Source organism: Bos indicus, chromosome 6 (assembly GCF_029378745.1).
Source record: "Bos indicus isolate NIAB-ARS_2022 breed Sahiwal x Tharparkar chromosome 6, NIAB-ARS_B.indTharparkar_mat_pri_1.0, whole genome shotgun sequence".
NCBI lineage: Eukaryota > Metazoa > Chordata > Mammalia > Artiodactyla > Bovidae > Bos > Bos indicus.
The window spans coordinates 93,247,494-93,261,773 of NC_091765.1; the positions used below are offsets into that span (position 1 = coordinate 93,247,494).

The following is a 14,280-nucleotide window of genomic DNA, read 5'->3' on the forward strand; positions in this document are numbered from 1 at the left end:
ATTGATGCAAGAGAATTATTATTATTTTGAGGATCCTGCCAAGGTTGTCGGGTTTTTGCTTAATACAGTTAGAATTATTTTTTTGAAGTGTTTGCCAAATCGTAAGTGGATAATTGCTCTTCCTTCACTTACCATATGTGATTTTTCAAGATAGCTGGCTTTAAAAATGTGGGGGATCTCCTCCTAGACAGTTGCGTACCAGCATAGCCCACTCAATTTGAGATTCTGAAGGGCAGGAACTGGATCTCATTAGTCTATTTCTCTTTTTTTCCCCTACCCATTAAAGCCCTTTGTGCCACAAAGAATTCCCAGTAATAAACAGGTCTCCTAGACTGTCTCAGATGTCATTTCCATACACTCATAGAATTCACAGTTTAGGTGGTTTTCCTGTACTTGTTGCTTTGTTGTGGGATATTAGAGATGAAATTGAGTTGTTAGGCATGTGATGCCATTTGAGCTAATAATGAGGGGAAGGCCAGGGCAAGATCTGGAGCTGGTCCATCCCAGTCAAATATCACATTAAATGTAAAGACCCTAAGGCAGGAGTTAACCTGAGGGACTGGAGGGATTCAGGGATCTGAAAGAAGGATCAGAGTGAGGAGGTTAGAGAGGGGTTTGGAGTAATAGGCAGGGACAAGCTCACATAGGGGCTGGTAGACCACAGTGAGGACGTGGGCGCTCCTCTGCAAGCACAGCGCTCTGCACTTGGAGGCGTAACTCACGAAATGAATTCATTTGATGTGTAGACAGGTCTCTAGTTTACATGCTCTCAGTTTGTTGAATGGATTTTAAGATTCTGGATTTTAATAGTCATTTTACATGAAAACTTAGTTGTGGAGCGCCAATTTAAAAAATGGAGTTTAAGTGAATTCAGCAGAAGATATAGATGATCAAACATGAAAGCATACTCAACCTAACTCTTAAGGAAATGCAGATTAATACAACTCCGTATACCATCTTTCTTCTGCTAGATTGACAAAAGACCAAAACATTTGGTGACAGACTGTGTTGGCATGAGTGTACGGAAATAGGTAGCCTTTTCATTGTTGGTGACTATGTGCATGGCACTGTTATTGCAGAGAGCGGTGTTTATCAGAATTGCAAATGCTCATATCTTTTGACCCAGCACATTTCCATCTTGAAATTTATCCTGTGAAATACTTACTTGTGTGCAAAATGGTATTTGTACAAGGTCATTCCCTGCAGGATTGTTGATAATAGCAAAATATTGTAAATGACCTAATGGCTGGTCACTGATTAAATCATGATACAACCCCACAGTGTCATACTTTGCAGCTCTAAAAACATAGTCTTTATGAAGTGATGTGAAATTATTGCTGTAATATTTTCATATGGATGTACTGTTATGAAAGGTATACATGAGATTATATATATGTGTGTAGATATATATACATCTCTTATAAATAGGCGTGTATGTCTATATCTGCTTGTGAAAATGGGCTCTATCTAATACCTTTACATGAAAAAGCAAGGTGTAGGACAGTGAGTGGGCTTCCCAGGTGGCTCAGTGGTCAAAAATCCATCTGCCAGTGTAGGAGATACAGGAGACATATGTTTGATCCCTGGGTCGAGAAGATCCCCTGGAGGGAAGAAATGGCAACCCACTCCAGTATTCTTGCCTGGAGAATCCCATGGACAGAGGAGCCTGGGGAGCTATGGTCCATGGGGCTGCAAAGAGTTGGATATGACTGAGCACGCACACAGACCTGTGACGGGCCATCTGACTACTCCTTAAGCAGGGCTGTAAAATGATATCTTACTGTGATTGAAATTAATATTTACCTGCTTGCTAATGAGACTGTACATTTTTCCATATAATAATTCATTGTTTGTATTTCCTTTTCAGTTAGAAATCGATTCATCTCTTTTGTTTATTTTTCAGTTGGGTTGATCTTACATATTCTGGGTGTTAATTCTTAGGCCAGTGTGTGTGTTACTATTCTCCCAGTTTTTGGCTTGTCTTTTCATTTTCAAGTATCTTTTGATAAACAAGTGTTCTTTTTTAAAAATTTATTTATTTTAATTGAAGGCTAATTACTTTGCAATATTGTGGTGGTTTTTGCCATACGTTGACATGAATCAGCCTTGGGTATACAATGTGTTCCCCATCCTGAACCCCCCCTCCCACCTCCCTCCCCATCCCATCCCTCAGGGTCATCCCAGTGCACCAGCCCTGAGCACCCTGTCTCATGCATCGAACCTGGACTGGCGATCTATTTCACATATGATAATATACATGTTTCAGTGCTATCGTCTCAAATCATCCCACCCTCGTCTTCTCACACAGAGCCCAAAGGCTGTTATTTACATCTGTGTCTCTTTTGCTGTTTCATATATAGGATCATCGTTACCATCTTTCTAAATTCCATATATATGCGTCAGTGTACTGTATTGGTGTTTTTCTTTCTGACTTACTTCACTCTGTATAATAGGATCCAGATAAACAAGTGTCCTTAACACTAACAGAGTCACTTTTTAGTGCTTTTGGGTTTTGTTTGTGAAATTGTTCCCTCCTCAAAGGTTGTAAAGATTACTTTCCTATATTCTGGAAGTCTTTTAAATTTTGCCACTCACATATAAGTCCTTAGTCCATCTAGATTTGATTGTGTGTGTATGGTATGAGATAGGGATGTAAATACACTCTTCCCTATTGATAATCACTTGTCTTAGCGCCACTTATTGCATTCTTTGCCCAGTGATTTGCGATAACATGTCTATCATATTTCCATATCCATCTGTGCGTAGGTCTGTTGCTGGGCTGTTTATTGTTTCGTTAGTCTGTTTTTCTATACTTGTACCAATACCAAAGTGCCCTACTTATCATAGCTTCATACCAAGTCTTAACTTCTGGTAAGGCAGTTCCCTTCAGTTTGTTCTTATCCTTCAGAAGTAATTGGGCAACTTGAATGCATTATCTGTGTGAAATTAAATAAATAAAATTTAAGAAAAGTTCAGGATACATATACATAATCCATAAAGATAGAGCTAACATATTCTGTTGAGTCCAAACTAGATTCAGTTAAAAATAAATGAGGACGCAGATCTTCAATTAGATTTGTTTACTTGGCTTTCATTTCAAGAAGAGCAGTTTCCATTTTTACACTTTATAAAGATTGTGGTTAACAGTCACAAAATCTGGAATATTTTTGTTTTAGAAAACATGGAGAATGTAAAAACTATGAATATAATGATGAATATTAATATTTTATATGTTTTTTCTTTTAAGTCTTGATACATCATCAAAGGTGTAGTCTTGCCACGGTGACTTCTCAGACGTCTCTTTATCCTTGTTGCATATACGTTCCAGTGCCCAACAGACATTTTGCAGCCGCTGCAAAGTAAGTATTTTATATCTTGGTTATTTCGTCTGCTACCATTTCAGTCTTTGATTAGAAAACATTGTGCTTGGTTCTTTAAAGATGTACAAGGACATATAGTTGTAAAAGTTTAACATCTCTGCTTCTTTGCCTGATAGTTCTGAAGGAGAGATATGACTAATTATAATAATACTTCATATGTATTGAACACTGACATTCAGTAACTAACTTAATCTCTACAGCAACTTTTTGAGGAAACCATTGTTATTATGCTCTTTTTTAGAGGCGGAGAGCAAGGCACCAGTAGATTATTGTAACTTGCCCAGGGTCACAGAGCTAGTAAGTGTCAGAGCTAGGATTTTGTGACATAAGAAGTGTTTAAATTGGTCTCTGCCACCAAATCCTGTCTCACAGGTCCTAAAATCCTTGTGATCTCCTGAGCCATAGGGGTGCTGCTGCTAAGTCGCTTCAGTCGTGTCCGACTCTGTGCGACTCCATAGACGGCAGCCCACCAGGCTCCACCGTCCCTGGGATATTCCAGGCAAGAACACTGGAGTGGGTTGCCATTTCCTTCTCCAATGCATGAAACTGAAAAGTGAAAGTGAAGTCGCTCAGTCGTGTCCGACTTTTAGCGACCGCATGGACTGCAGCCCACCAGGCTTCTCCGTCCATGGATTTTCCAGGCAAGAGTACTGGAGTGGGGTGCCATCACCTTCGGAGAGCAGTTTTCAAAAATACCTGGCCTTTGGCCCAGTTCCTGATACAGAGCTCCTAAAACCCTTAATATTTCCTGGGTCATAGGCATGTCTCTGTCTAGTCAGGCATCTCTTGGTGGCCTCCTGAAGGGGGACCGGTCACTATAAAGACCAAGCTAAGATTAGAACCTTGAAACTTCCAGCCCTGCCTTCCATCCTCCAGGGAGGAGAGAGGGGGCTAGAGATTGAATTCATAATTGATCATGCCTCCATGATGAAGCCTCCATAAAAATCCCAGAGCTGTGGGGTTTGGAGAGCTTGTGGGTTGCCGAACTCATCCAGCTTAGTGCATCTGGTGCTTCATCCAGATAGATGGTGTCAGAACCGTGTTGAATTGCCAGCTGTCTGGCTCGTATTGGGTAACTGGAGGTTGTGAGGGACATATCCACACATTTAGTGTCAGAATTGTTGTGAGTAGAGGAAAACAGTTTCATATCTAACTATACTCCCTGTGTGCATCTTACTTCCTTGTTTCTAACTGGAGATTGTTTCAGATGGAGCTTTCAGTATTTTTCTTTTAATTGAGATTAAAATCAACATATAAAATTATGTTAGTTTCAGGTATGTGACATAATGATTTTTTTTTAAATTTTTTTATTGAAGGATAATTGCTTTACAGAATTTTGTTGTTTTCTGTAAAACCTCAACATGAATCAGCCATTGGTATACATATATCTCCTCCCTTTTGAACCTCCCTCCCATCTCCCTCCTCTTCCCACCCCTCTAGGTTGATACAGAGCCCCTGTTTGAGTTTCCTGAGCCATACAGCACATTCCTGTTGGCTGTCTATTTTACATGTGGTAATGTAGGTTTCCATGTTACTCTTTCCATACATCTCACCCTCTCTTCAGAGAAGGTAATAATGGCACCCCACTCCAGTACTCTTGCCTGGAAAATCCTGTGGACGGAGGAGCCTGGTAGGCTGCAGTCCATGGGGTTGCTAAGAGTCGGATATGACTGAGCGACTTCACTTTGACTTTTCAGTTTCATGCATTGGAGAAGGAAATGGCAACCCACTCCAGTGTTCTTGCCTGGAGAATCCCAGGGATGGTGGAGCCTGGTGGGCTGCTGTCTATGGGGTCGCACAGAGTTGGACACGACTGAAGTGACTTAGCAGCAGCAGCAGCAGCACCCTCTCTTCCCCTCTCTCCATGTCAGTAAATCTGTTCTCTATGTTTCTCCACTACTGTTCTGTAAATAAATTCTTCAGTATTATTTTTCTAGATTCTGTATATATGCAATAGAATACAATATTTATCTTTCTCTTTCTGACTCACTTCACTCTGTATAATAAGTTCTAGGTTCATCCACCTCATCAAAACTGACTCAAATGCGTTCCTTTTTGACATAATGATTTATGTTTGTCTATATTGGGAAATACTCACCACAAGAAGTCTAGTTAACATCCATCACCATACAGAGTACAGATTTTTTTTCCTTGTGATGAGAACTTTAGAGATTTACTCTCAGATCAGATCAGTCGCTCAGTCGCGTCCGACTCTTTGTGACCCCATGAATCGCGGCACACCAGGCCTCCCTGTCCATCACCAACTCCCGGAGTTCACTCAGACTCATGTCCATCGAGTCAGTGATGCCATCCAGCCATCTCATCCTCTGTCGTCCCATTCTCCTCCTGCCCCCAATCCCTCCCAGCATCAGGGTCTTTTCCAATGAATCAACTCTTTGCATGAGGTGGCCAGAGTACTGGAGTTTCAGCTTTAGCATCATTCCTTCCCAAGAAATCCCAGGGCTGATCTTCAGAATGGACTGGTTGGATCTCCTTGCAGTCCAAGGGACTCTCAAGAGTCTTCTCCAACACTACAGTTCAAAAGCATCAATTCTTTGGCACTCAGCCTTCTTCACAGTCCAACTCTTACATCCATACATGACCACAGGAAAAACCATAGCCTTGACTAGACGAACCTTTGTTGGCAAAGTAATGTCTCTGCTTTTCAATATGCTATCTAGGTTGGTCATAACTTTGCTTCCAAGGAGTAAGCATCTTTTAATTTCATGGCTGCAGTCACCATCTGTAGTGATTTTGGAGCCCAGAAAAATAAAGTCTTGACACTGTTTCCACTGTTTCCCCATCTATTTCCCATGAAGTGGTGGGACCAGATGCCATGATCTTCATTTTCTGAATGTTGAGCTTTAAGCCAACTTTTTCACTCTCCACTTTGACTTTCATCAAGAGGCTTTTTAGTTCCTCTTCACTTTCTGCCATAAGGTTGGTGTCATCTGCATATCTGAGGTTACTGATATTTCTCCTGGCAATCTTGATTCCAGCTTGTGCTTCTTCCAGTCCAGCGTTTCTCATGATGTACTCTGCATATAAGTTAAATAAGCAGGGTGACAATATACAGCCTTGACGAACTCCTTTTCCTATTTGGAACCAGTTTGTTGTTCCATGTCCAGTTCTGACTGTTGCTTCCTGACCTGCATACAAATTTCTCAAGAGGCAGATCAGGTGGTCTGTTATTCCCATCTCTTGAAGAATTTTCCACAGTTTATTGTGATTTACTCTCAGCAACTTTCAAATATACATTATAGTATTATTACATTATAGTCCATTATTACATTATATAATTTTACATTGTAGTATTATTAATTATAGTCACCGTGTTGTACATTACATCCCCATGACTTATTTTATGACTGGAAGTTTGTACCTTTTGACCACTTCACCTGTTTCACTTATACCCCACTCCCTGCCCTGGCTCTGGCAGCCGAAATCTGTTTTCTGCATCTGTAAGTTTGTTTTTTTTTCTTTTAAGGTTATACATATATGTGAAATCACATGGTATTTGTTTTTCTGTCTGACTTAGTTCACTTAATATAAGAGAAAGGTCTATCTGTGTTTCACGAATGGCAAGATTTCATTCTTTTTATGGCTGAATAATATTCCTCTGTGCGTGTGTGTGTGTGTGTGTGTATGTGTGTGTGTATGACATTTTCTTTATGTATCCTTCCATTAGTGGACTCTTAGATTGCTTCCATGTCTTGATTATTGTATATATGGCTACAGTGAACATGGGTATAATATTTTATTGGGTCTGTGTTCCATAATTTTACTTAATCATTCTCCTATTGATATACATTTATCTTTCCAAAAGACATGTCTTTTGCTATTATAAATGATCCTGCATTGAAGGGTCATGTACATAGAACTTGTCAAGTATTATGAATATTTGTAGTATGAACTCAGAAATAGAATTGAATCAAAAGTTGTGTGCATTTATAATTTTCATAGGTAATACCAAGTTGCCTTCATAGAGATCCTGTATACAGTGTAGTCAAAATTTTTGAACTTCGCCAATTTGATAGGTAATAAATAGTCACATCATGGCTTTAATTTTTATTTTATTATTATTATTGAGGTTGTTTGTCTTTTTTTATCTGTTTAAGAACCATTTATGCTTTCTTTACTGTGAGTTTTCTGTTTATATCCTATTCTCAGTTTTTTGCTGGTGATTAGTAGAAGGTCTTTATAAATTAGCACATATCTGCACTATAACTTTAATATGTTTTAACTGTTATAGTGGAGGAATGGACCAGGTGCTATGTGCTCACAGATGAAAAGTCATTTAATTCTTCCTAGAGGAGAATACGGCAGGAAGTATTTGAGCTGAGTCTTTAAAGATAGATAGGATTTTGCAGGGAAATTGTGAGAAAGGTATTTCAGTGGTGCAGAGGCACGAAAGTAAATGACATGAATACAGGATGAAGAAAGAGGAGGCAGAAATGTTACTAGAAAGGAGACTTCCTTTGAGTCTGAATAGTACGTGGGTTCTTTTTGGTTGAGAATTTGAAAGAGTATTGGTTGTACCAACTTACATCCCTACCTAGTAGTGAGTAACAGTGCCCTAACTTGTAACAACTCTGGAGATAGTCAGTCTTTATTTGTGTTTCTTCATTATATATCTGATTTGTACATTTTGCCCATTTTTCTTTTGAGCTGTTTGTCTTTTTTCTTTCTGTTTTGTGGAAGTATTTGTTTGTTAGCAACATAGCTTATTTTGAGAATATTTTTTCTTTAAATGTTATTTTCTTTTATAGAAATTTTTCATTTTATGTCTTCCTCATATTCTATTTCAGTACAACTTTAAAAGAGTTTTCCCTCACCTAAAAACTGTAGCATATGAAATATGCATGTTAAAAAATGTTAAAATGTTTAGTGTTAAACATTTTTTTTTTTTTTTTTTTACTGTTAATTAAAAAAAAAAACTATGAAAACTTATTGTGGTGAGCGGAGACTACTCTCCCTCACGTTGTGTGGCTTCTCTGTGGAGCACAGGCTCTCGGTGCACAGGCTTCAGTAGCTGCCCCACGTGTGCTCAGCAGTGTGGTGCACAGGCTTTATTGCTCCGTGGTATGTGGAGTCTTTTCAGACCAAGGATTGAAGTCATGTTTCCTGCATTGGCGGGCAAGAATTCTTGTCCACTGAGCCACCAGGAAAGTCCTAGCTGTGGTTTTAGTTTTTAATTTATTGGCTTTATAATATCCTAAAAAATAGTTTTTTCCTGGCTAATTTTTTATCATGGATCTGAGACAGGGTAGAGGAGCTTGAACTTACTCTTCTCTTCCGTCTTGTCACTCTGAATTTCCTCTCTTCTCCATGGTTTGCCAGTGATGTCTCTGACTCTGGTTCTGCTTCTCTCTTGACAATAGATTCTTTTCCTTGCTTCTTTGGTTGCATCTCAGAATTTTTTATTGACCGCTGGATACTTTGTGTAGAATAGTTGAGGCTAAAATATATAATATTTATGACTGGAAAGGGACACACCTCTTCTGGCAAATGTTGTGTCAGTCCCATCAGAAGCTGAGCAGGGGACTGGTTTTGTCATTGCTGTGGTTACCACAGCAGCATCAGATTTCCGGACTGTTACCTTGTGCTCAGGGTGAAGGCTGGGTTGCTGGAAGGTTTTTCCCCTCAGGGTTCCTGTTCCGTGCTCAGTGTTGAGCCTTGGCTGTGCAGCTACGCCTCAGAAGGGGGCTGCTCTCCGTACTCTGGCTTCTCTCCTAGTAGAAGACTGCTGTTGCTTATTGCTCAGCGCTTGTTAGGCTGGTGATGGGTATGGACGGGATTCTCAGTTTCCAAAGCCAGCCTTTGTCTTGAGCAGGCCAGTGTTGTTGGTCCTTGGGGATTGTTTTCTCCATATTTCTCTCCTCTCCCCCCATGGCCTACATCTATCGAAGGTCTTGTGCCACAGTGTCTGGGCCCTTCCGAGCTTTATCGGTAGAGGATATCGCGATCAGGACTGTGTGCTACCCTCCCTTAAGGATAGAAGTTTTAGTATTTTTTTCATCTTTCTAGTGTTTTCTTCTTCTTTCATTTCCCTACCCATTTCCTTTCTTTCATTTACCTGTGCCCTAGAGCGGCAGTCCCCCACCTTTTTGGACCAGGGACTGGTTTCGTGGAAGAGTTTTTCCATGGACCGACCGTTTGGGGTGGGGATGTTGGTTGCAGGGTGATTCAAGTGCATTACATTTATCGTGCACTTTATTTCTGCTATTACGTCAGCTCCACCTCAGATCATCAGGCTGTAGATCCCAGAAAGCTGGGTCCCCTGCCCTCAAGGGCTTCAGGGTAGCTTGTCTTTCTGGCAGCAGTGGCTGCTCTTCTCTGTGCTGCACCCTCGAAGGAGGCTCTCTATCTCCTGGCCTATTCCAGTCTTTCCTAGCAGGACCTGGTGGAGGTCTGAGGACCAGTGAGCGTGAACTTCCTTTGTGTCTGGATCTCTCGGGTTTATACTGTCACACTAGCACTAAAAGTTTAGCTGAGTTTTTTTTTTCTTCTTCTTACCTGCCTCCTTACCTTCCTTCTTACCTGCCTTCCTCTCATTCTCTGCTCTAGGCAAGACCCTCCTGGCTGTACACATGTGGAGTAGGGGGTGTGGGAAGATTTTAGACCTACTTGGTTGCCCTGCTGTCATCAGCTCTGTGATGGGTTCAAGAAAAGTTGTGATTCTGTCTGCCTGTCATTGTTAATGCTCTTTCCAGCTTTTATTTGTATCAACTAGGTTTTATTCTGTCAGTTTTTACACTGTAAGTGTAAGCAGTACTTACGCATTTTGTTTAATGACTAAACCAGCATCAGAGATGTTAGTGAATTTATTTATGTGATTACACTGAGAAATAAGAATTCCAGACATTTGCATTCCATTAATAGTTATATGCCTTAGGCATTTTCTCTTTAGTTCTGTTTAGTTTGACTGAGGTTGTGTGTCCCCTACTCTCACCCTGATTCCTCAAATTAAAGACTTATTCAGCCTTAAAAAGACTTGGATCTCTAGGGTCACAGATCTTCAAGGATCTTGAAATGAACTTTATTATAGTACTGATTTTTTTTTGTCTTGTTTTATTTGGTTAAGACCATGGAATTGTTTTTCCTTTCATTGTCTTGGAGTTAGGAGACAGGAGAAGCAGGGAGAAAGTTATTATCTGACTGCAGTCTCTTGTGACTCATTTAGTCTGCATGGTTTAGTTACCCAGGTAACTGCAGCTAGACTGTGTTTTCTCTAGCTCAGACTACCAGGTGTTTCTCCCTCACCTTCCCCCAAACCTTTCTAATACAATTATTTTACTCCCTGATAACATAGTTTTTACGTTCTCCGGATAGGGCCTTACATACTGAATAAACAACAGAGTTCTTCTGGATGTGATTCTTATGAATAGACACACCTTTTGGAGGGTCAGGGACAACAGCAGGTGGTGGGTTTGTAAAATTGATTATTATTGACAGATTTTAGTCAGTTGCAGTTTTTTTTTTTTTTTTTAATTTCGTAAGAAAGTGTTTCCCTAGAATCCTATTTGCTCTATGTTAAATGATGTTGTAGGCTTCCCTGGTGGCTCAGTGGTAGAGAATCCGCCTGCCAGTGCAGGAGATGCAGGTTTGATCCCTGGGTTGGGATGATCCCCTGGGGAGAAATAAATGGCAACCCACTTCAGTATTCTTGCCTGGAAAATCCCATGGACAGAGGAGCCTGGTGGGCAACAGTCCATGGGGTTGCAAAAGAGTTAGACACAACTTAGCACTAAACAACAATGATGTTTTATTTATTTTTACAAGTATTCATTTGTAACTCAACAATATTTTCATTGAACCATCTCAAACCATTCAAAACACCATCTCAAATTTTGTGAAACAAGGTCCAAAGCATAAATAAGTAAACTGCTGTATACCCAGCTCAATCTCTTTATGTTCCTGACTTATATCAGGTTTTGCAAATATTAATTTAAAAATCACATTTTAGTCTCTGGGAACTTCGTATTACTAATTGTAAATTAGATGGATAGGTTCAGTCATGATGAAGAATTTAGTGGTGAAATCAGTATTTATGTAAAGTAAATCTGTGGGTTATAGCTACAATTTTTATTCATTTGTTTATTTTAGATAGTTTATTACTAAAACAGGCTCTCTAGTCTCCTTCCCCTATTGGCCACTCTACTCTTTTACTAAATATAAAGTGTGATTTCTTCAGTTTGGAAGGTTTCAGGATTTTGTGGTGTACTTCCACATAGTACTGAGGCACGTTGCATCCACCCACTCAGGCACCTACTTACACTTGTCGGCAGTCCAGTAGGGCACCTGTGTCCCATTAAAAATGAGTGTTGTCATTATCTGCTATTCTGTCAAATTGCTCATTAGCTGGGAGGATACTATTATTAGTTGTAGTAATAAGGATTCATTGAGTGCTGTAAATGAGCATGGAATTATATGTTGAATTGGTTTTTGAGGTTTTTTTTTTTTAAATATCATTTTATTGTCATCCATTTCTTTTGCATAAATTTTATAGGACCTCTTACTAAGTTTTCTATTGCTGCCATAGCAAATTACCACAGACCTTGTGGCTTAAAGCAGCTCAAGTTTATCATCTTGCAGTTCTGTAGGTCAGAATTCTGATATGGATCTCACTAGACTAAAATTAAGGAGCTGTCAGAGTTTCGGTCCTTTCGAAAGGCTCGAGAGGAGAATCTGTTTCCTTGCCATTTCCAGCTTCAAGAGCTACCCATATTCCTTAGCTCGTGGCTCCCCCTTCCTCCATCTTCAAAGCTAGGAATGGCATATTGGGTCCATCTCATGCTCAGATTTCTCCTTCCCATTGCTTTGAGATGAGGATGAGAACAGAGAAGGTTTCTCTGCTTTCAGGAACTGTGTGATTAGATTGGGCCCACCTAAATAGTGCAGCATCCTCTCAAGGTAATCACTTTGGAAAGTCCTTTTTGCTGTGCAGATGTGGCCATATTTGGGAAGCCATAATCCTGTCTACCACAGAACTCAGACGTCTTTCTAGAATAGTATTTCCCTAATTTAAAGCGTTTATGGTTAAAAGATTAAAGGTGTGATTGGAATTAATGCTGAGAAAGTGTATCATATCACCTCTACTTCTGTCTTCTTAGCTTCAAACTCTTACCTGCAATTACCTGTGGAACACATTTTCTTAGATTTTTTGTAAGCGCTTTGTTGGTGTTTGTTATGTAACAAACCACCCTGAGATTATCATTGCCCACATGTCTGTGAGCTGATCTGAGCTAGGTTTGTATAGGTGTCTCTGATGACCTTGGCTGGGCTTGCTGTGCCTCTGTGAATCTGCAGGTCAGCTGAGAGTTGTCTAATCTAGCCTGAGGCTCTGTGGAGCCAGCTCTGTTGTTCACTTGTCTCTCATCCTCCCACCTTTGGGCTAGCCCAGGCCTGTGCTTATGAAAATGGCAGAAAGACAAACTTACAAATGGAAACAGATGTAGCCTCTTAAGGCCTAAGCTTAGAGCATAGAATCTGTCAGTTTTGCTTTATTCTATTGGCCTACTAGTCATGTGACCAAATCAAGGCACTTTTAAGTGGGAGGAAGTGCAAAGTCACTTACTTAGCAGAGGGACTTGAGAGAGGAGGCAAGGAATTGGGGCCAATGATGCAACTAACCCCACACTCAGACTTCAGACTCTCTATTGCCCCAAACTGAACTCATCTCCGTGACTACCTCCCTCAAAAGAAACCTGTTTTGCTTTCTTTATTTCTGGTTTTAGTTAACAATACCACTCATGTCTAATCATGCGAGCCAGAAACCTGCGTAGTATCCTAGAGTCATCTCTTTCCCCTTTGTATTTACCTTGTAAAATGTCTCTGTAATCTGTCCAGCCTAGTATCATCACTGTTCTGCTTCAGGCTGTCATGTCTCCTTGAGAAGAGAGGGAGGGTCCTCTCTTTAACCGTCTCCAGTCTGCTTCCTTCAGATCCATCCCTTATATTGCAGCCAGAATTCTCTGTGAAATACAGACGCCACCCTCTGTCCAGTGGCTTCTCATTGTCTCTAGAGGAGGCCTCTATTATCTGGATTCTCCAGCCTCCTGTGCTGCTGTTTCCTGAGGTAAAGTTCAAGAGTCAGCAAAATGTGGCCAGAGGGCCATTACATTTTTAAGTGATGTTTTTAAAATTTTTAAGGGGAAAAAAGAATAGCATTTTGTGACATGTGAAAATTACAAAATTTAAACCAGTGTTCATAAATTTTTACTGGAATGCAACTATGCTCATTCATTTTTGTGTTGTGTATGGCTGCTTTTGCATTTGAATGGCAGAGTTGAGTCACTGAGATGAGTCCATAAAACATTTACTGTCTGATCCCCTTCCAGAAAAAGTTTACCAACCCCTCCTCTAGTCAGCTAGAAACTTACAATGGCTCCCCTCATGTACCATTCTGTTAATCATGCCTCAGTACTTTTATTACTTTGTTTCTTTGCCTGGATAACTCTGTTTTTTTAAATAATAGCTTTATTGAGGTACAATTTGCATACCATACAGTTCACCCGCTTAAAGTGTGCAACTCGATGATTTTTATAGTGTGTTCACAGAGTTGTGTGACTGTCACCACAGTCTATTTTGGAACATTCATTATCTTCCCTGTAAACCCCACGGCCATTAGCAGTCACTTCCTATTTCCCTATCCCCTCCCCAGCCCTAGACAACCTGAATCTACTTTCAGTTTCTATAGGTATACCCATTCTTTTTTTTTTCCGCCCATTCTTGACATTTCCCGTAAATGGAACCATACAATGTGTGGTCTTTTGGAACTGGCTTCTTTCACTTAGCATTCTGTGTTTAAGGTTCATAGAAGTTGTAGCATGTATCATTCTTTTTCATTGCATTCATTTCAATGCTTCATTCCTTTTCATTGCCTATTAATACTCTGCTG

At 40.1% G+C, this 14,280-nt stretch overlaps 1 protein-coding gene across 1 annotated transcript in view; it reads left to right on the top strand.

The window, feature by feature from the left end:
* Positions 1-14,280, top strand: part of MRPL1 (mitochondrial ribosomal protein L1) — a 70,698-nt gene that overhangs the window by 5,178 nt on the left and 51,240 nt on the right. The window contains exon 2 of the mRNA XM_019962988.2: positions 3,248-3,359. Coding sequence (XP_019818547.2) covers positions 3,248-3,359 — 112 coding nt within the window. The remainder of the gene's footprint in view (positions 1-3,247; positions 3,360-14,280) is intronic.